The sequence below is a fragment of the Epinephelus lanceolatus genome, chromosome 10, assembly GCF_041903045.1.
Source record: "Epinephelus lanceolatus isolate andai-2023 chromosome 10, ASM4190304v1, whole genome shotgun sequence".
Classification (NCBI taxonomy): domain Eukaryota; kingdom Metazoa; phylum Chordata; class Actinopteri; order Perciformes; family Serranidae; genus Epinephelus; species Epinephelus lanceolatus.
Genome location: NC_135743.1, coordinates 32521736 through 32545318, shown reverse-complemented (window position 1 = coordinate 32545318; position 23583 = coordinate 32521736). Strand labels below are relative to the sequence as shown.

The 23583-nt window shown below is 42.1% G+C and overlaps 1 protein-coding gene across 1 annotated transcript in view; it reads left to right on the top strand.

Annotated features, from left to right (window-relative positions):
- The window catches only part of LOC117265483 (myelin basic protein-like), a 93856-nt gene that overhangs the window by 50731 nt on the left and 19542 nt on the right, over positions 1-23583 (top strand). The window contains 2 exon segments of the mRNA XM_033639991.2: positions 20946-21247; positions 21250-21501. Of these exon segments, the coding sequence (XP_033495882.2) occupies positions 20946-21247; positions 21250-21501 (554 nt within the window).

The following is a 23583-nucleotide window of genomic DNA, read 5'->3' as shown; positions in this document are numbered from 1 at the left end:
TCATCCTGTTAAAACCATACTCACAACTTGGATTCATTTTCATGAAAACCCTTTTGATCCTTTTGATCTGAAGACCCTTACGGACTAAAGGAATATGAATAACTTACAGGGTATTTGAGGAATGGACACATAATTCGAGGTAGCCAACTACTCTGTTGTATACATCCGAAGATCTCCTATTGAAAAAATTATCTGCTTGGCAACCAGACCAGGTGTCTAATTAAGACAGGCTTTCATTTGTCAAAATGTGTAGCCACACTGAGCTAGTAAAAGGGACTGGGCGTTTAACTGGGCCTAGGCTGATAATAAGGCCTTTTTGTTAATACCAATAATAGGTCTGTTTAAAAGGACACATCAACTACTGGAGTCAGAAAACATGTCTTTAGCAAATAATGCAACAGAGAACAAGCAACTCACGTATCCATCTATAGCTCACCTCCCCAAAACGTTGTTTTAATGAAGACGGGACTTTATGCTCTGCAGTACGTGCACACATGCATCAGCCTTTCACCTCTACGTCACATCCAGTACACTTCATGCATGTATTGTTTCCAGTGAAACCTAATTTAAATCCTGCCCTGGATAGATGGATTCAGTGACAATGGATTCAACAATGAAAAATATCATATAGAGAGACAGTTACAGAATACACAATCATTGAATGGCTATTGCTGAAAATGCCTTCATAGATAATATCAAAAAACGGACTGGAATAAGAACATTACAAATTGTAATTCTAATACCAAATCAGATTGTACTACCTTCCCCAGTTTATGGGTTGATAATATCTGAGACTGATACAACAAAACATAATTTGCATTACAAAAAAATGGAAATTGTTTGGGAGCCTTTGATACACAGCTACAGTACCAAACAGCTTTGCCAGTTCTTGTGTTTTATCAGATTTCTGAGAAGGTTCAGCACATGCTGTAGATGCACTCCACAATCCTATGAAAGCTCAAACAACAAGGATAACTGGATTGTTATCCTAATCTCACTAAATCAAAAGAGGCTCAGCATTTCAAAACATAAGAACGTTTGATGGAAGAATGAGAAACCAAGCAGCTGACAGAGCTATGGACATAACATGATAAGAGACTGTACCCTGAAGATCAATTTTCATTTCGGATTTTATCCTCTCTGCAGGTCACACGAGCTTCCATCAAGGAAACTGGATGATATTGGTGTGAGCCAGTTATCACTTCTTCCATACACTATGTGCTTCCCCTGTGATTGCTTTAGGGACCTACTGGCTATGCCTGAAATCTTAAGGGCAGAGCAGGCTGCTTCAGGTTGCATTGATTTCAACCGAGCCTGGTGGGGTTATTCAGAGTGCTCTCCTTGACCACTGGCTAAGAGTGAGCAGCGAGAGGATCCAAGACTCCCCGACTCGCCATTCGCTCGTTACTAACTCTGTAGAGAACCCCCTGAAAACACACATCAACCCACAATGAAAACAAAATCAGGACATACTCTTTAGAAATTAGATTTTTCCTTATGAAGTCTTGTGAATACTTAATATCTGGTTTAATTTCTACGGATGAAGAGCTGGATGATGAAGTTATTGCTGCATCATGTGTGATGTATCCAGTTGGGTTTGCATTTACTGACATGCCCTTCATCCGAGCTGCACAGCTCCCTCTGCTTTCTGCATTAATGATTGTATTCTCTTCCTTCTTCTGCTTGCTTCACTGTTTACGCTGAACAATATATTTTCTTAAGTACAGGGAGTGAAGAATTTTAGTTTAATGGATTTTGGCTTTGTCTGACACACATATCCTACGGCTACAGACGAATAGCCCTAGAGACAAACTAGTTGTCTTTGAAATTGTACAGCTATATTTTTTAACAGGTCTGTTTAACCTTCAGAAACACTCACATAAACAAACAAAATTTTGGAAAATAATCTTATGGAACCCCAGCATGCACTGGAATGGTTTGCAGGCGAGTGAGAAGTGGTCTGGGGCAGCATCTGTGGTGATGCCGGCGCTGCGCCAGACCATCATGGCGAAGAGGGAGCTGAGCCGGAAGGTGAAGCTTTTGATTTACTGGTCCATCTACCTCCCAACCCTCACCTATGGTCATGAGCTCTGGGTAGTAATCTTTGAAAGTGATCTCACTTTGAAAGAATGAGATCATGGATACAAGCGGCCGAAAGGAGTTTCCTCCATGAGGTGACTGGGCTCAGCCTTAGAGATAGGGTAAGGAGCTCGTACATTCAAAGAGAGCTTGGAGTAGAGCCGCTGCTCCTTCCCGTTGAAAGGGGTCCGTTGAGGTGCATCGGGTATCTGATCAGGATGCTTCCTGGGCACCTCCCGTTGGAGGCGTTACGGACATGTCCCACTAGTAGAAGGCCCTGGGGCAGACCTAGAACACGCTGAAGGGATCTCATCTGGCCTTGGAACACCTTGGGGTACCCCAGGAGGAGCTGGAAAGCATTGCTGGGTGCTTTGCTTGGCCTGCTGCCCCAGTGACCTGGCCCTGGGATGGATCTTATGGAACTGGCTGTTAGCTCATTCAGACACACCCTTGTTAATGTTTAGAAGGCTGCAGATTCTCCACAAGAGGGATCCTTTCAGGCAAGGCGGATTTAATTGTAACACACAATGCAATTCAAAGTGCTTTACATACTACTTTACCAATGTTAAAAAGGAAATACAGCATAAAACATTTAGATTAAAATGAAAACATTCGGTCAAAAGGTGGTCGAGAACGTAAAAGCATTTAAGCTGGATTTGAAGGTCGTTAAAAGCCCAGTTTACACCTGGTTTTAACATGTATTGTGGGTGATCAGATCAAACGTGGACTGTTCTATTGTACAGGTGTACAATAACCCTGACCTGCTCAGACCACATTCGGAGGTGGTCTTGGCTGCATATGGCTGCATTCTGCATTCTGCATATTCTGTCTGCAGTATGTACACTAATGAGTCCTTGGCCACAAGGACAGCCTCTAGAGCTGACGGTACAGAGGGACCATTCCTGGAGCCACTGGCCTCCCAGTGAACAGTCAGTTCAACGTCTGCCCAGTTAACATGAGCTAACGCAGCTGCAGCAGCTGTCAGACGGCCCCAACAAAATCCCACCAACACCATAACAGCTTGACTCTGTCAGTGAACCCGTTGCATATAGAGCAGGGAAGTGAGATCTGATCTCAAGTAGTCACTCGAGACACATGTGGAGACGCTTTCTAATGCAAGGTGTGAACAGACAGACTTAAGGCCTTTCCACATTGAGTCCATTTTCTTCAGATGCATTTTTTTAATCTGTCATCTGAAAAATCTTGTTATGCACAAAAATCGTGCACACTGATTCCAATGTGTTTCCTTCTTCTATTCATTGTGAAAATGTAATTGCAATACATGACAAAATGAAAAGACACATTTCCTCCTTTGCCTGTCTCCACCAGAGTTACCTATCTGGCTGTCACCACTCCCTCCTTGTCTTTCATTTGGCACCACAGCTGCATGAAGCGGCGGCGCTGTCCTCCCTCTCTGTCCTCCACATTCTCTGTGCAGTCCACATCCTCCTCCTCTTCATCATTATCCACCCGTATTTAACTATCTGACCTGTTGAAATTGAGCTTTCTGAGTCATGAACTCATTCTGTGTGCCCTGTTCCTCTGTCTTGTCATGGCTGTGTCCCACCGTCACATTTTCTCCACTGATTCTTGGTCAGGCAGCTCTGTAAAGGCTCCTGACAGATGCAAAAAACACAGAAAATAGAACCTGTTCTGACAATTATAATGACAAACGAAAGTTTAGGACTCAGTGTGCAAATTTGATTGACACAACGTGAAGTTGTATTTATTTTTAGACATACAACAGTTTCGGATGAAAAAAGCAGACTCAGTGTGCAAAGGCCTTTAGAGCTGTTCACCCAGGATGCATGTTAAATCCAGGGGTAAACATGCTCAAAGTCAGGTGAAGTTTTCTATCATCTGGAAGTGTGTTGTGTGGTCCTTGTTAACAAACTGGTATTTTTCCATCTAATACCAGTTCTACCCATACCCGTCTGCACCAGGCAAAGAAAAGGAAAGTCAATACGGCAGCAAAGTAGACTTGTAGACATATATGTTGCTAACACAAAAAATACTGCAGTCTTAACAACTGTGCCACCTGCAGCCATGCTGTTGCGCTCTTCTCATACCTGCTATTTTCTTGTGTCTTTTACATCAAGCACATTGTGTCACTCAAACCTCAACTTGATATTAAATGCTCCAACAGAAATGCAAGTCAGTGGAAATAAACTGTTGACAGAACTTTGACATGTAACCTTTTAAAACTTGATGTAGTGAACTTGTGGGCTAACATTTATTTGTGTATTTACACATCAAGATACAGAGCAGCATTCATACATAGCACTCACTTGCAGTTATGCTTACATGCACCAGTTGAATGTAAGTCCAATACCCACGCCCCTTTTAGCTCTGTTTTGGTCTCCACCAACTTGTGAGGGAAATATGGCAGCTCTTGGTAGCTCTTTAGCAGCTAAATATTCACCAGCTAGTCTCTGACTTTCATAGTCTGGTGTCTGGTGCTGGGCACATCATGGACAGAAATGAGTTAGACTTTAATGCTGATTATTATAATGTAAATTGACTGGTATTAGTTGTAGAAAATGAAATATGTCATAAAAATACAGATGCTTTCAGACAGCAAATCATGGTTTAGACTGTCAAAAACATGCAGGAAAATATTACTCACTTCCTGTCCTCTCTACCTCCTGCCTCCCTTTGTTTGACTTCTACACCCTCAAAATTCATTGGTCATTTTAGCATCTACACTGAAATGCATCAGTTAGGTTCCGCTGATTCCCATCAAGGGGTATGTGCAGTATATTCTCACTGAAAGTGTCTAAGCACTGCTGACTGCGCATACAACACAGTATTGAAAATATGTATGAGTGTGTTCCTCTGCTGTGCATTTGTCAGCTGTACACATATATAAGTGCAGTGGCTCAGTCATTTGTCTCTGTGGCCGAGGCTGACGCTAGCTGGTACGGGCCCTGGCACTGCCAACACGAAGCACCTCCTCTCCTCCCCCCTCAAAAGCTCTGATTGTTAAAGGGCAGCATCCATCACTGGACCAGTGTTCTTGGGTTTGACACCATTGTTCAGATTCTCCCTTTCTGTCCCCTCTCACCTCGCTTTCTCGCCTCTGATCTCTTTCCCTGTCTTTCAGGTTTTTTCCTCCTGTCTCTCACAGATGGATGAATCAATCTCAAGATCACTCAAAATAAGCTACAGCATGTATTCCATGCAAATTTTTCTCTTATGATCTGCCAAGTGCGAGCCTGTTATTAATCGTGTCCTCTGCAGCTTTTCATAATTGATTTCATGAAAATACACACCACATATTTGGGTACTCTGCATCTGTGTGTTTGTGTGCCATGTTGGAAGAGATTGTGCCTCGATGTTGCCATGAGTTCAGGAGGCCACGTCATCTGGCCTCGACCATCTGGCGGGACAATCACTGAGTGTGTATGTGTGTTAGCAGCTGGGTCTGTGGCTATACGAGTCCAGGGGGAGGGAATGATGGGTAACCAAGAGAGCACAAAAGTATTACACTGGCTACTGCATCCCGTATGTCAGACAAGATGAACTGGAGTCCTTTCCCCTCGGAAGAACACAACAAACTCTACTTATCTGTGGCTGATTTAGACATCTTATGTTTTATCCAGAAAGATACAGATTGTGTCTAGTTCCGGTTGAGAGGGATTGCATTTCACACCTGGTGAAAGGATAAATTATGTCTCTAATGTGGCTTAACTGACCGCTTTTAATGGGATTTTGCTTCACTGCTCACATTTGATTTTATCTGTGGGGCCCTTCTGACAGATGCCAAATGGAGAAAGATCCACATTCGTGCTCATCTAACATAGCTGGCAGACACCACTGTGTCTGTTTGGTAGCTTGCCTTGGGTCCAAATTAAAACACCCAGTCAGAGCTGTTTGGCATGGAAAAATCAACATTTTCAACTGTGAAGGAGAGATTTGTCACATTACATGCACAGTTGACCAAGTGGTCCTTAAGTGCAATTAGGGATGCATTTTGATTCATATTTCCATGCGCTCACATATGTGCTCAAATGACCTTGGTCTTGACCCCGGCCAAATGTTGCTTAAGCAATTACATCTTGATTACCACATTTTGAATTAGCTTTTCCATGTGTTTGAGGCAGATCAGATAGATACTGAAGTAGGGCGGGGCGATATGGAGACAATTAAATAACACTACATTTTTTTTAACAAATACCTCAATAAATCCCTACAAATACCAAGATATTGGGATAATTGAGTGGTATCATTATCTTTAAGATGCGCCTTAATGTTGAAATTCCAATGGTAAGTCTGTGTCACCAGTTCCATCCAAGCACACTTCCTTTCTAAACTTCTAAACAGTGCTAACAGTCTAGTGCTAGGCAGAACAAGACAATGAGGATACTCACTGATATCGTCTCATATTGATCCCAGACCTCTTAATTGAGTCCAATCAAAATCGTGTCGTGGCAGACTCTGTGATATCAGTAAATATTGAATGGTTGCAGTGAAAATAGATATCATATCATGATCGGTGGTGAGTGTGTTAAAAACTGAGTAGCAGGTGGCATCTTGTACGGTGCCTCGGCCACCAGTGTATGAATGTGTGTGAATGGGTGAAGGTGACTCGTAAGGTGCTTTCACACCTGCCCTGTTTAGTTCAGTTCAGTTGAACTCAAGTTAGTTTGCCCCCTCAGTGCGGTTCATTTGGGCAGGTGTGAACACAGCACTGAGGTGCGCACCAAAATAACTGGACCTTCATGAAGAGGTGGTCTGTGGTTACAAACGAACTCTGGTGCGGTTCGTTTGTGGTGAGAACGTGTTCTGACCTCAATCCGAACCAACTGCAGTTACATTACTCATTGTTTGGGTTAAACAAGCATGAGCATGTTACAGTCCCAGAGGATTATTAATGTGCGTCTCCCCCTTTATTGCCTTAATATGCGCATTCAGTCTAAATTGAACAATGCAAGCAATATAGCACTAGATGACCGGTGTAAAATCTACCCACATAGTTGTCCCTCCATTGTGACATTAGAAAGTGTAGCATTTATCTTGCAAATGAACTCTTCTTCAACGTTTTGTTTACTTTGTGGGATTTTCCCACATGGAAATTCTGACCAATCGAGAGCAGCTTTCTCACGCAGGCATCTTATCTGGTCCGCTTGTAAATGCTGCCGTGAGAACACGAACCAACTCTAGGCAATTATGCAACTTTGCAACAAAATTAGTCCCTGATTCGGACCAAAGCAAGTGAACTATAGGTCTGAAAGCACCCTTACACAATGAGAATTTTGATAATTAATCATAAGTAATGTGGATAGAGAGACTAAGTGAGTGAAGGCAAATAACAGAACAGCTAAAACAGCCTGGTAAGTTCAGAAGATTACAACACTTTACTGTAATGCAGCCTTTAAAACCAGGAAAAGACAACACTTAGGATATTATGATATCTAAAATCTAAGAGGATATGTAGTCTAATATCGTAATGTCGATATATTGCCCAGCCCTATTAATAGAATATCAAAAAAGTGTGAAGTTGGGCCCACTGAGATTTTTATTTAGTGTGAGATAGGATTGAGCAAAAATGAAGAGATTCAAATATCACAATATGTTTGACTAAATACCTACATACTGATATTGCAACAATATAGTTGGGTAGACTCTTGGTGCTTACACAAACTATTTACAAAATGAACTTTTTCATATGCAATCATCAGTAATCAGAAGACTGGTAAGTTCAGAACATTACATCACTTTACTGTAGTGTAGCCTTTAAAACCAGGAAAAGACACCACTAACAAGATTACATCTAGTCTCATATCAGGGTAGCGATATAATATGGATACATTGCCCAGCCCTAGCATGAGAAAAGGAAGACCGATGTAATCAGATGTATGATCTGGCCAACAGAGACGTATTCATGTTGGTGAAAACAGTAATATCTTAAATTCCATCTGGATTTTATCCAGATATGTGACACTTGAAATGGCAGATGTTAATGGGAGCATAGTTCATAAGTTCAGTGCCAAAATGTGAACAGCCCTGCAGTATCAGAATCCACCTCAATCCATCCTCCACCATCAAATGAAGCTGTCCCACCGCAGGCCTTTATTGACTTGTGCTTTGGTGCAACAGAAACCTTGCGTGTCTCCTAGCGGATGAAAATACTGAATAGCTGCTACATCTTCAGATTTTGATCTTCAAAAATCTTACTTGATGAAGGATTGTTAGGTTTTTCGGTCTTGTTGTGCCTGACAGAGTAGAATGTTTCAGATTGTGTTTGGACCTAAAGTTCTCAGGATGATACGGTTCTTGTGCCAGTGATCACGCAGAAGAAATCAAAGTGTAATGTCTCAGTTGAAGCCTTTGACACAAGCATCCAGCCGGCTTACGTCATGTCCACTGCCCCGTCGAAGTGTGTGCATGTATAAATTTGTTTTGGTCTCTCATGTCTCCATGGGTGAGGAAACGTCCCTGAGCACTACGCTGATGGCATCAACCCATGTTGAGCTCTATTCTTCGTCTGTGCTGGCCCACTGTCCTACTAGAGACACCCATTCATACCGGCTGCCAATGAAAACCTCATCCTCCACAAACACGTCTGTCATGACAGAGATATACTGCTGTGTTAATACACCAGGCTGAACTGAACACATTGGAATTAAGATTCATAAGTGAGCTTCTGGGAAAAATATAATTAACCTCAAATCACAGTATGCCTTACTTTATTTAATCTAGAAGTCACAGTGAAGTCCCAGCAAGAGAAGTGCTTATGTCAAGGTATTGATTAGACAGGCAAAGACACTTTCTTTCAGTACGTTTTAAAGCAAATATATTAAAAATTTAATGGTCCCTACTTCTCAAATGTGAAATTTGTCTGTCTTTGCTTTTATATAATTTGAAATTTTATATATATTTTTTTACCTTTTGGACTATTGGTTGGACGTAGCAAGCAAATTGGGCAGCTGTGGCTCAGGAGGGAGAGCGGGTGGTCTACTAATTGGAGGATCAGTGGCTTAATCCCCAGATCCTCCTGTCCGAATGTCTGTGACAAGATACTAAACCCCAAATTACACCTTACGGCTGCCATCGGTGTGTGATTACGTTTGAATGTTTCAGCTGAGTAGCAGGTGGCACTTTGTATGGTAGCCTCAGCCACCAGTGTGGGTGAATGTGACATGTAGTGTTAAAGTGATTTGAGTGGTTGGAAGACTAGAATGGTGCTATACTGTACAAGTGCAGATCCATTTACCATTTACCAGAGGTGTGGACTCACTTCACACGACTTGGACTCCAGTCATAAATTTGATGATTTTAGACTCATCTTGACAAAATCAAAGAAGACATGCCACTCAACTCTGACTTTAACATCAATGACTCATGGCTACACTTTGACTTGAGCATTTTGACTTAATAATACTTGATACCTTCCCGTAAGGCCAAAGATTAAAAAGCATGTCATTGAAAAAGTGTTTTAAAAAGTGTACATTGACATATTCATTCCCAGCAAGTCAACACTTAATACCCCAGATTCAATCAGTTGAACCAGTCTGACAGCACCCAGAACAATGAAGAAGTAATGTTACGTAACCGAGTGCCCGCTAGAAAAAATTATACAAGAGAAGATTTAAGGCATGTTCAAAAACTAAACAGCGGTCAACCAAAACCAACTCTTGGCAAAATGTTTGACAAAAATTACAGTCGAGTTGCAACAACTTACTAATTTTTTTAAACAGCTAAAAAAACTAAACTACTAAAAGAATTTATGATTTTTATTAATTTGATATATTATTACATTGTTGTTAAAATGGCATAAAATTAGGTGAAGAGCACATTATGACTTGTTTAGGACTCAAACTCAAGATGAATGACTTGGGATATATCATTGATGACTTAGGACTTGACTTGGCAATCGCCTGTCTTGACTTGGGACTTGAGTGCAAAGACTTGAGACCTACTTGTGAGTTACAAAACAATGACTTGGTCCCACCTCTGGCTTTTAGCAATTTGAAGATGTCAACTAAGGCTCTGGGTTAATCTGATGGGAAAATTGATGGATTAAAAAAATGATTGAATAACAGATGAAATTACAGTCACTGGCCACTTAATTAGGTACACCTGTTCAACTGCTTGTTAATGCAAATAGCTAATCAGCCAATCACATGGCAATAATTTCATGTGGCATGTAGACGTGGTCAAGACGACCTGCTGAAGTTCAAACTGAGCATCAGAATGGGGAAGAAAGGTGATTTAAGTGACTTTGATAGTGGCATGGTTGTTGGTGTCAGACCGGCTGGTCTGAGTGTTTCAGAAACTGCTGATCTACTGGGATTTTCATGCACAACCATCTCTAGGGTTTACAGAGGATGGTCTACAGAAGTGCAATTATCCAGTAAGCCACACTTCCCTGGGCAAAAATGCCTTGTTGATGCCAGAGGTCAGAGGAGGATGGCCAGACTGGTTCAAGGTGATAGAAAGGCAACAGTAACTCAAATAACCACTTGTTACAACCAAGGTATGCAGAAGACCATCTCTAGACTACAATTCACATGGGTTCACCAAATTGGACAACAGAACATTGGAAAAATGCTGCCTGGTCTGATGAGTCTTGATTTCTGCTGTGACATTCAGATGGTAGGGTCAGAATTGACGTAAACAACATAAAGCATGGATCCATCCTGCCTTGTATTAATAACAGTTGAGGCTGCTGATGGTGTAATGGTGTGGGGGATATTTTCTTGGCACACATTTGGGCCCCTTAGTATCAACTGAGCATCGTTTAAAAGCCACAGCCTACCTGAGTATTGTTGCTGACGGTATCTATCCCTTTAAACAGAACAGAATAAAGCAACTAGTTGGACTAACTCATGTTACCTGTAAGAACAGTGGCAGAGAGGCATACAGTCACAGTATTTTCTTAATATTGTAGAGACTTTACAACAAGCCAATATGGCACATCACATGGTGCAAACACACCTCTATTGATGTGAGGGAAAACTTGTAAATGTTTAATCAACTCTTGTCAAGAAAACCAAAGTAATACAGACGGAGGTGTAAAAAATAGAGCGAAAATAGCTATTTTCGGTAAAATGTCGGTAAACAAATCAATGCAAGGAGCTGCTGTTGATGACAGGCCAGGGCTTTCATTGTGCTTTGTAGCACTATGAGGTGAATTTTTCACAGCTGCTTGGATAAATACACGCTCTGGCACTGCTGTGTATATGATGGAGCTTGCAACACTCCCAGCACACAAACCAAGCCAAATGTGGCTAATGCCTCAGTATGCCGTTTGGGAAATGCAAAGTGTTTTTTGGTTTTCATTTGATGTGACAAAAAAAAAAAATAAAAAAATCGTGACTTCATCATCTCAGCATAACAGTGGTACTGTGCTGTGCATATCTTTCCGTTGAACCCCATCCTTTTTCATTTAAAATCACAGCGCAAAGTGAAGGTCAAAGTTCATGAACATGGCCAGGGTCATATGGAGGGAGTGGTTCTGCTGTCTTATCTCGTCCAGAAAAATCTCAGAAGGACTAACGTCCTGAATGCCAGATGGGGTTTCAAAGACAGAGAGGGGCTTTTTTCTCAAGGCTTGTGGGTGCTTCAGATCCACCATGAATGCAGCGGCAGAAGGATTCTCGGCCCTGGGTAGGAGTATTGGTCCGCGGCCACATAGCGATGGATGTTTTTTCAGAGGAATGCTTCCCGTGCCTCGGTCCCACTACAGTCCTTGTTGTTGTCCCAGCGGCTGGGTTACACATCCTCTTCACACCGAGGAAGAGGAGGAAAAATGAGGAGATTGAGGCCCACTCCCTGCATACCTCTTCCCTTCTGGATGCTGATCTTTCCCCTCTTGAAGGGTGCTGAATTTCTCCGCTGGTCTGATCAGTTTTTGGTGTCTTCACTGAACTATTTAATCTATATCGTGCAGGAGACAGAGATGGTGATGGTAATTGTTCTGGGCACAGTAATCTAAAACTCCATTGTCACCTCATTTGTCTCCCGTAATTTCATCAAAATTGTCAGGCCGACTTAATGCTTTAGTCGTCATAGGAACATCTTGGAGCTGTCATTTTGAATTAATCAAGACGAGGTAACAGGCTATTATCTGGTCACCCTCAGACTGCGATATTATCTTGGCTACATTATGAGAAGCGCTGTAAACATACTTTGAATGAGACCAGTATCTCTTGTCAGGCGACGTGTTCAACAGAGCGTGTGCAGCACATTCTGACCTTACTGTCTCCTCATCTGAAGGCTCCTGTGATAAACCAGCACTGATGTTTTATCTTGGGACTTCAACATAGGAATAAATCCAGTATTTATGAAAGGAAGCCAACTAAGAGAAGGCAACACGCTCTCAGCAGAACCCCTGCTTCTCTCTGCAGCGTTATGAGTCAGGCTGCTGGATTATTGGCCTCCAGTGTTGTTTAAAACAAGTGCAGCATCATAGTTGGCCTGTTATCCATCCTTGTCTCCTTTACTTCAGTTTAGCAGCATCTTAGCAAATGGGGAAAATACAATAAAGTATGACATGAAGAGCTTTATTCCTTCTCTTTTAAATAATCTTCAGTGTAAGACACAGAGTTTACAGCCATCCAAAAACTTTATATCCCAATGAAAACATTTACCACAAGGCACCGCAGCACAGACAGTTGTACTGAGGGTGTTATTAAGCTCTGCTGGGTGCTGATTAATTGCCTGAGTCTTTGCAGTTGTAATTAGACTGAATGGAAGATTGAGTCATGGAGAAAACGGTTCAGCGTGCGACTGACTGACATGGCGCATTAGACATTGAGCCTCGACCCAATTAAAAAGCTGGCACGCCGAGGAGCCGGGCTGTAAGTGACCCAGCCACTGAAAGCAGGTGGCTTTACAGGATCCAACTGAGTCTCAATTTTATCAGGTTCATCAGTTGTGAAGTTAATTTAACAGGAGAAGGTATCCTCAGTGAATGTATCATAGAGAAAAGGGCAGGTATATGTCCACAGGGCAAAGAAAACTCTATACAACAAATAAACAAGATCATCTTGTTCTCTCAGCACTCAGAAGACTGATATGAGCTTGAACCTGCACCAGCACTGACTGGTCTAGTTCAGGGTACAATAAGGTGCCGGGATCATTCGAGGCACAGATGGGACTTTGCAACTATAAACATTTTTTTTCAAAGCTGCATGTTTACAGCTAGCATGCTAGGCTTGTCATATTACATCGATAGCAGTCCCATTGGCTACTGTCTTGCGAGTCGTCGCACACCAAGACACTGTTAGAATTTTCTGCCCCTCCTCATAAAAAATACACATGAAAAATTAACAAGGGTTTGAGAGTCTGTGAGTCATAGATTCAATAAAAATGAAATGAAATGCCTTTTCAGCTCTTTCAGATCACATCGCCAGACAGTCCGTACACCCATTTTACAATATATATGAAAAAAAAATCTATTTCTTTGTCTTCTTAAAGGGATAATGCACCCAAAAATGAAAATTCAGCCATTATCTACTCACCCTTATGCTGAGGAAGGCTCTGGTGAAGTTTTAGAGTCCTCACATCCCTTGCGGAGATCGGCAGGGGGAGCGGCTAGCACACCTAATGGTAGACGGCGCCCCAGACTAACGTCCAAGAACACAAAATTGAAACCACAAAATATCTCCAACATGCTGACCCGTAGTGATCCAAGTGTGCTGCAGCCCCGACATAAAAAGTTGTTTTGAAAAATGTCATATGAACTCTGAGCGCACACATGGATGAGCATGTTGGAGATATTTTGTGGTTTCAATTTTGTGTTCTTGGACGTTAGTCTGGGGTGCCGTCAGCCATTAGGTGTGCTAGCTGCTCCCCCCGCCGATCTCTGCAAGGGATGTGAGGACTCTAAAACTTCACCAGAGCGTTCCTCAGCATGAAGGTGAATAGATAATGGCTGAATTTTCATGTTTGGTGCATTATCCCTTTAAGTCAAAATCCAATCATGCTTTCTTCCTGCTTACTGTAGACTGTATAAATAATGGACATAGCTACTGTGATGATGATTTTAGCTTCAAGTTCAGCTTTTCGGCTGTTGCCATCACCATAGCACTCCATCAATGTTGTAAATGATTTATTAAAATAAAATTTTAATTTTTTAAAAATTTCATCTAAATCATCCATCCATCCATTTTCTAACCGCTTATCCTCTTGAGGGTCGCGGGGGGGCTGGAGCCTATCCCAGCTGACATTAGACAGGTCGCCAGGGCTGACATGTACAGTAGAAACAGTCAACTATTCACACTCACATTCACACCTACGGCCAATTTAGAGTCACCAATTAACCTGTCCCCAACCTGCATGCCTTTGGACTGTTGGAGGAAGCTGGAGTACCCAGAGAAAACCCACGCTGACACGGGGAGAACATGCAAACTCCACACAGAGGGGCTCCCGTACCCGGGATCGAACCAGGAACCCTCGTTCAATCAGTGACCAGTGGTAGTGCTAACCACTACACCACCAAGCCGCCCTCATCTAAATCAGGTTATTTGAAATAGTTCATTATTTGGCAGTGGACACATTGGAAAGTGTACATTATGAGGTTTCTTTCAGTTTTGCTTTCATATTAATCCAAAGGAATGACATGTTTATGAAAATCCTGCCAAGCACCGCCACGTAGATTTCATTGAAGAGGCCCTGCCTTCACTTCCAGCAAATAGTGGACAAAGAATTGTGGGTACTTTATACCCGCTGAGGATACATACATGCATCCTTGAAAATTCTCTGATAGAAGGACTCTGTCCTTGGTCGAATTTGAAGGACATTAGAACATGTCCTTATTTGATGACCCTAACATCCTTGAAATTCAGCCATTTAAGGATCCTTCCGACTTTGAGAAACACCCAGAGACTGTGGTGACACCTTGCAGATACTCTTGTCACTCAAGCAGCCCCGCCCTAAAATATGCGTAACTTTGGGCCTTAATAAAATGTAAACAGGTCAGTTATAAAATAATTCACCCCCCATACAATTGTCATGAATGTTGAGACGTAGCTGTAGAGATGAACACTGATTTTGTACCAGGCTGCAAACATGTTAATTTCTGCTGGAAAGTTGGACATTTTGACATGGTTGTCTGTGGGGATTTACTCTGTTTTGGAGCCAGCCTCAAGTGGTCAATAGAGGAACTGCAGTTTTTGGCACTACGATGTTGTCTTCATTGTTCAGCCCCAGAGGTTTACACTTACCCCCAAATTCCACCAGACGCGTGTGGGTTGCGTCTGCACTCCGGAACGGCAGCGAAGCCAATACGTTTCAATTCTAGTCAATGTGTGTGCTTCCACCGGCTGTGTTGCCTTCCAGCTCCGTCACAGCTGCGGCTCTCCGGAGCCCTCTGCAACATATACGCGGGAATTCTATTTTTGCTGGACGCCGGAGCACAACGCAGCAATTCAGCACGGAGCAGATTGTGCAGGGCAGGAAGTCGTGCACAGAAACAAAATAAAACATCCGGTTAATTTTCAAAATAAAATACAAATTGTTCACGACGGATCATATTTCCCTGCACTACACCTTGAAAACGTCATAATGGGCGGGGGCAGGCCTGAAGTCAACAGGTCAGAGGTTTTCAGACGTCATTTCACCCTGTGGATAACATGGACGAGGAGATGTTAATCATGGAGGTGCACCAAGATGTCTTCCTACTACTCCTCTGGTTTTGTGGTTCTGTTTATAGAAACTACATCTTGTTATATCGCGCGATTATGCGTGAATCTCATGGGTCCTTGTGACTCCTGCTGTCCGGCGGAGCTACACTGCTCCGCACAGCAAATGCAGCCGGTGGGTGTTAACTGGAAACTTACTCACTCAGAATTGGTTTCTATCATATCTTGCTCACACAGCTAAAACTCTTATCTAAAGCCACTAAGATGCAGTTGGCTGCGCCATGCTGTTTTGTTCAATTTAATATCCATATATTTTCATAATGGAGGTTTGGTTTGCAGACACTGACAACAGCCGATCACAATGACAAGCAGCAAATAAAGAATCATTACCTAGTCCATTTCTATTTAATGGGCTTTTATTGGCAGCCAGAGAATATCAACAACACCGATCGCTGTCTGATCCAGTGTGCGGTGGGTGATAAGGAATACGAATAAGTCAGTGTTATCATCTCTATACAGATGAGGAGATAATCTAATCTAAACAGAGATCCAGTAAAATCACTAAAAAGTAAATAACACAATGATAAATCCCAGAACAGTAATACCACTGTTTTGAGCTTGACAACAACTCAGTTTGATTCAGTTGGTCATCCACCATTCGTCATTATCAGGCAGTTAAGCATGGGAGGATTTTGTTTTTCCACAACAGAGTACCAGTTGGGGAGTGAGTTTGGATTAGCCAGAAACGTAAGCACCTGGCTCAGTGATCACTGAGTCATCAGCATTGATCAATAATCCTATCAGTCACCCACAGGCATGTTATGGTCCGTTTGTGTATTGGGACGCTAAAATCATGAGTCAGTGCATCTTTTGATAACAGGACAAAGAAAGTCAGTTTATTTATAAGTTAATCATCAGCACATACCCTTTTTTGTGGCCAAACATGGTAGACATGAAGTCAGTTTTATGCTGCAGTATTTTGGACCTAGGAGGGCTGTTAAAGTGTAGTCGCGTTACAATTTTTCTCACACTGTGATTCCTATTTTATTGTAATTCTAGTGGCAGATGGCAGCATGACATGGGCTTTAAAAAAGGAGGCACAGGTGATGGATAATGAAATGAGGACTCATAGGCAGGCTCCTTTCTTTGTTTCTCTCAGTAAAATAACAGCCACAGAGGCTCTCCTGAGAGGGAACAGCAGGCTAATATAACATATTTAATGTTGGAAGATGATTTTATGAGGCTTTGCTGCTGCTGGTGAGGGTATAGCTACATTCACAACTTAAGCAAATGAGCTCGATTGTTTTGCTTATTCTGCAGCAATTCTATAACAGTCACAGATCCATAAAAACACACTGAACATGTACAGTGTCTCTCTAATGAGCCTCACTGTTGACTGGCAGGTCATGCTGCGTGCTAATGAACTCCTGGGAGAAACTCAACACAACAGTGAGTTGTTTTTTTTTTTTTAACTTTTATTTTAACCATGGTGGAGAAAGTTTTCAGGCCAGAGAAGTGAAAAATAAAGCTGCAACCTGCAATCTCTGCAAAAGAGAAAGTGTTATTGAGAAACCTCTGCATCCAGATAAGCAGTATGGAGCCACTCACTATTATACCTTAACTTAAGGAGTTTTCAAAACTCAGAGGAGAGCATACAGACAATTTACCACAGAAATAAACACATGGATCAGCAGCTTAGATTGCATAGATGTGTAATATAGTACAGCTGTAATGGTATGTAGTGACACATTGGTTGGTTCCGATTCGAATCCAGGGTGGGGGAGCCCTTCTGTGCGGAGTTTACATGTTCTCCCCGTGTCAGCGTGGGTTTCTCCAGGTACTCTCGCTTCCTCCCAACAGTAATTGGTGACTCTAAATTGGCCGTAGGGGTGAATGTGAGTGTGAATGGGTGTCTGTCTCTATGTGTCAGCCCTGTGATAGTCTGGCAACAGGTCCAGGGTGTACCACGCCTCTCACCCATTGTCAGCTGGGATAGGCTCCAGCACCACTGCGACCCCTAACAGGATAAGCGGTTCCGGAAAATGAATGAACGTAACACTACTTGTATTCATAGCGAATCATAACGGTCTGGTGCACACAGCCACATTCAGAAAACATGCTATGAAGATTGCTGCAAATAATGTGGAACCAAATTACACAAGCACAAGTTCCACCTGCAAACTTTTAGCCTTCAGTGTTAGCAACACCCGCTGAGGTTAGCACAACAAGCGGATTCATGTTTGTCAGTCACACTATAGCGAGAGTGATTTAAACACTGTAGCTGGCAGACCCGCCTGCAGGTTCCCAGTCAGCTTAAACAACAAAGAGAGAGTTTTATATAAATGAGGAAGGTGTTACGGGATTGCTCCACCTTTTTGACTTGTGTATGTTGGTGGAAACACTCCCCACATGCAAACGCACATTTGATGGCATCACCCAGATGTTCTGGTCACCAGGATGATAAATGTTTGGGTGCCTGAAATGTTTAGATATAGCCTAGGTGGAATTAGTTGAAACATTATTATTCTATTTAGTAATACTCATTTCATAGCATAAGAGATGCTTTTTAGTTTTATAGCCTGTTGTGACCTGTTGCCTTACAGGAAAGTGTTTGTTCGTACTGTGTAATACAGAAGTGTTTGAAGTGTTCCTTATCTTTATAATGCAAATAACTAACAGAAGGTTTCAGTGGTCTTTGACACTTGCACCACAGTCTGTTCAAAATACGTAAAAATGAATGTATCCTTATGCATTTGGGGTTTTTTTCTGCTGTACTGAACTTGCAGAGATCCGTGAATTCATTGTACTGTCACAACCCAAATGCAGTGCTTCACAGCTTTAAAGCAGTTTGTTGAATACATGATACATAGTGTCAGGTCATTATCCAGACCTAACATAAAGCCCCTCTAACTTATTCCCTTTTGGGGTGCAGCCTGGCCTGCATATTTCTGTCCAAACCTGACACAAGAGAGTAAAATCTGAGCCAAACCCAACAGGCCTTTTGTTTTTTATGTCCGAACCCAACCCAAGCCCAACCCAGTTTATGCAAGATGAATATTTACTGCCTGAAATAGCCTTCGTTTTGTGTTCATGCATTGTCAGGTAAATAACAAACCCCAGCATGGAGCAAGAAGTAACCTACCACAGACAGTAGGTCCACCATTTGTATTAATTTTTAGACTGTATTTTCACTACAAAGAACATGAAGCAAAATGTCAAGTGGGCTGAACCTGAACATTTGTGAACATTTGTCTGAACTCAGCCCGGTCCCGTCACGTTTAGGTTGGGTGTCCACATGCTTTTACTTTCCCCCATATGTTTGACACAAGCACACATAGATAAATGAGCTGAAAGCAACACATAGATCGTACCAGTGCGTTCAGATTCTTTAATTTTTTAAGAATTTGTAAGATCACGTTTTTTAACATGTAGTGGCTTTAATTTTAGCTTCTTCCTCTTTGGCCAAAACCTGACATCTTCTTTTGTTCTCTTTATTCCTTCACTTTATTGTGCAGTTATTCTCTTTTAGAAGTCTTTAGAGAAAGTCTTTGAATGGGATGTGTCATCTCCTTTAAAGCAGCTGTTAACTTTAATTTTATTAGTTGACAAAGCTACTTTGAGTGTCTCAAAATGTCTTTTTCACCTTGACATGAATGGTTTCATCAGATCATTTTTTTATTTAAACCTTTTTATCATCGTGTCTATTTACAGAAGGCTTTAAGTGCTTGTTAAGGATGATTTTTAATGTGCTTACCTATGAGGCCTTTGTTGGAGGCAAGACCAAGGACATTCAATTAATGTGTATATACATTCAATTAACGTGTATATCTGTCTCTATACGCTGACATTCTTCACAATAACAAAGTTGAAAATGCATTTAGAACTTTTCCCCTTTGAAAACTTTATGAAAAATGCTCCAGTATCCATCTGTTGGGCAACAGATACATATCATCAACCCTCAGTTTTGTTTCTGGATCAATGTCTACGATAAAGAAGGAAAAACCAAGTCAAACCTTTTTTCCATTAACATTGTTTTTGACGAAGGCGTAGGAACCTTTTATGTGAAGCAGTGATGTGTGTGTGACAAATAGCAGCTCCTCGGGGCTCGCTTCCTCAAAGTACAAAAGTTGGTCGCATTCTCTTCAAACCAACTCGTATTTGCATCTTTTCCTCATCGATGTTCACATTTGATACACAAGTTGCAAATCTGCAAGAAATAAATCAAGCTGAAGAATTCATTGGACCAAATAACGACAGCTTATTATGCTGGTGCTACTGCGACAGATGCATTTTTCAGCAGCAATTCCATCTAAAATTGCTAGAAATCATAGCGTGAACTTCTACACGGCATACAGCATAGAACTTGTATTTGCTCTGCACCCAAAGAACGCGGCCTCGCAGCTCTCCGGCCCCGAATCAGATAAGTGTCACCGTGCATTGGGTTGAAAATCCATACTTATAGGAGTTATTTTAGTGACACTGGGCCCATTGTTTCCTCTGTAATAACTATGCAGCTCTGACAACGGGCCACTGTTTCAGCCAATATTTGCATGCAGATTCTCTGGTGTAGTGCTACACCATTTCTGCACAGTACAGTGTGGATATTGTTTCCAAGGCAGGAATGCACTGGATGTCCTCCGCTGTGGGAGCTGGCTAACTTAATGGATAGCTGTCAAAGTGGACGTTAGAGAAGCAGCTGTATATCCATCTCACTGGAACTAATACGCGGGAACATAGCTTTGACATGAGTGAACTGAAGAATGAGCCATGAGAGTGTAGGGAGATGACCGCAGGTGGTGAAGCCTTAAAGATTGCTGCAGATGCAGATTACAAAATTGTGTGAGCACACTATTGATTGCTTTACTGTAATAAATCAAGAAAGGTTTTGTGCAAACACTCTAATGCATTGCACTTTAGACAAATTAAGCTGTTAATCATGAGCACACCTGCTACAACATTGGTTTGACTCATAAGTCTGCACCTAAGAAAACAGAGTGTGGTCTCAGTGCCCTCAGAAACATAGCACCGACTTTAAAAACAAAAGAGTACTAAGAAATTTAACACTTTGCAGTTGCTCATGTCTTAAATCTAACACTTCCACCTTTTCTGATACGGCAGGTAAGATTCATCCAACTTAAAATGTAAAATCTTTGCTCTGCTGGTGTCCGCTGCAGCAGGAACGGCACGGTCTCGTCAAAAGAGCCCATTGTGCTGCTGCAGTTTGTTGTGTGCCATGCAGGCCCAAGCCCATAGATGACCCTTGTTGTTTCTGCGCAGGCCTGGGTGAGGCAGATGCGAACCAGAACAATGGCTGCGTCTTGGAGAAGCCGGCGGTGACTGACTCCAAGGGCGCTGAGGGCCCCCGCCAACCCTGGATCCCCGCCAGCACAGCTGACCCTGACGCCGCCACACCACGCCCCCACCTGGCCCGCCTCTTCTCCCGAGATGCCCCGGGCCGAGAGGACAACACCTTCAAAGACCGACCCTCCGAATCGGATGAGCTGCAGACCATTCACGAGCACAGCGGAGCGGCTTCAGAGTGCGGGTCGGAGAGCCCCGAACAGGACCTAGAATAGGCTAGCTTTTTTTCCCTCCCTCCCTCTCTTTTCTCTTTTTCCCTCCTCTGTTTTTTTTTCACACTCTCTCATTTAAGAGAGAGACAAGAACCCGACATTTGACAAATACAAACGTACTACCAACCACTACTACACCAATGGCATCCGCAAGCAGCTCTGCACAGGCCGCCTTCGGGCTGGGCCGGAGGAAGAAGAACCCCGGCCTCCTGGATCAGATTGGAAAGTTCTTTGGAGGGGACAAGAAGAGGAAGAGCAAGGTGAGGAAGCAGGGAGAGTCGAGGTGAAAACTCGACTCCTCTCTTGTCTCTGTTCATTCTGCTGATTCACACCCAGAACCACTTTTTAACTTCTTTAACAGATCCTTGTAAGAATTTGTTGCAACATATTTGTCATATAGATTTGTGTTGGTTTGACTGTTGTTTTTATGGTGAACCAAATTCTGACATTGTCCTGTGATTCACATTAACTGGCCGACTATGGTTATGAATCAACACTGGATAATGACTTTGGGTGGGGTTTGTTTAATTTTTTATTACAAAGAGCTGTGATTTTGAATCATTTACGGATACATTTCTATATTGTTCTGTTGTTCTTTCTTTTATTTGAATGGTACTGACATTGGTAGCATTTTTTTCTTTGATTAAATTTAATATATCTGTTGTAGATGTGATATGGTGGAATTGTTTGCTGCCGTTATGCAGTTTGTTTATTAGAACGTCAAACTGGAGTTAAGAACAGCCGTGTTACAGTTCGGGTACTTCCCTACATGATGATGATGTAAGAGATGGGAAAATTTGGCCCGTGTCATTCAGATGTAATAGTTGTACATTATTTTGGATTTTGTAGAGGCATCAGGTCCTCTGCAGAGAGTTCTTTGTGGAGAGTCTCTTTGATGTCTCTGGGGTCATTTTTAAACATCTGTGCCACGGGGAGGTACTTCACTACTGTTTGCACGGTCCAGCAGTCAGCTAAGTCACTTTCAAAGTTAATGATCACATTATGCTATAAATGATCAAAGAGATATACGATGTATATTAACATATAATGATATTAGAATAGGAGCATATTATCATCCCCTGTTAGGGAATATATACAAGAGTCTGCCTTCTGTAAAGTAACAGCAGGCTTATCTGATCCTGCAGGCAAGTGGTTATGAGGCATTTGAGCCTGCATTGTTTTTTAATTACTTTGCGCTCTGGTGTTGTCAAGATGCCATCATTTTGACCATTAGTGAACATAAAAACTTGACTGATCAGGGCTACTTTGTCAAAAACAGAAACCTTTTTTTTTATGTAGGTGGGCATCTTTGCTGTGGTAATGAGTTTGTACTCCTGGCACCGGTTTGTCCATCAGTTTAGACAGTCTGGGATCCTCGTCCAGACAGGATGGGCTGCTTGGCACTGCTACCACAGCCATTAGGAACCAAACTGCAGCTCTGATGGTTCCACTCCTTTATCCACTCAGTGGGCCGTGTGCTCAGTGATGCCCTCTGGAGGTGGTGATGAAATGGAACGTCAGCTTCAGCACCAAATGGGGTTAAAATGTTGAGATGATAACAGTGTGGAATTGTTGGTTATCCTGACAACACTATGCAGCATGCTGAAGCTACAACCCAAAGCCTCCTGTAGTGCTCTCAGAGAGAGGAAATGTGACTGCCGTCTTAAAAAACATGGACATTACAGATGATGGTTTGATAGGAGAGCCATGTCACAGTGAACAACAAAAATACCCTCTGATATTAAGGGGTTTTTTTATCCAGCTTTTCCACCCTGCAGAGTGCTAATCAGCAGGTTTGGCAAGCTAATTGTAAAGAAATCACTCAACCGCATGAATATATGCATTTTTCCTCTACGCCTTATGTCAACTATGAAAAGGTGTTCAGTGTAGGATTCAGGATTTAAAAAAAATAAAAAAAATTTATACATATACTGTGTGGTACAGATCTTTGCTTTAGCCTGTTCTGCTGATCAGATTTTGCATTTGCAAAATGTTACTCATGAGATGTTCAGGGAAAATGTCAACAGAACAAATTGTGAAGCTTTCATTCAACATTAGGCTTGTGACCAATTTGCTGCAAGGATTTCTTTGATTTTCTTTTTCTTTATGTCATAAAATTGTACATTGCTCTCCACACTGATGACATGTTTACTAAAAAGAAGTTGTACAAATATATATATATATATATTTATGTATTCACCAAGGGTTTGCCTTCAAATGATGAGCGTTCATGGCTTAAATGAACGACCGACAGGTTCGCCCCACCTCCGTTGCCTCTAGCAAAAGATCAACCTGCACTAACTCTGCTGCAAACACTCATTTTTCCAGCAAGAATTCATCAT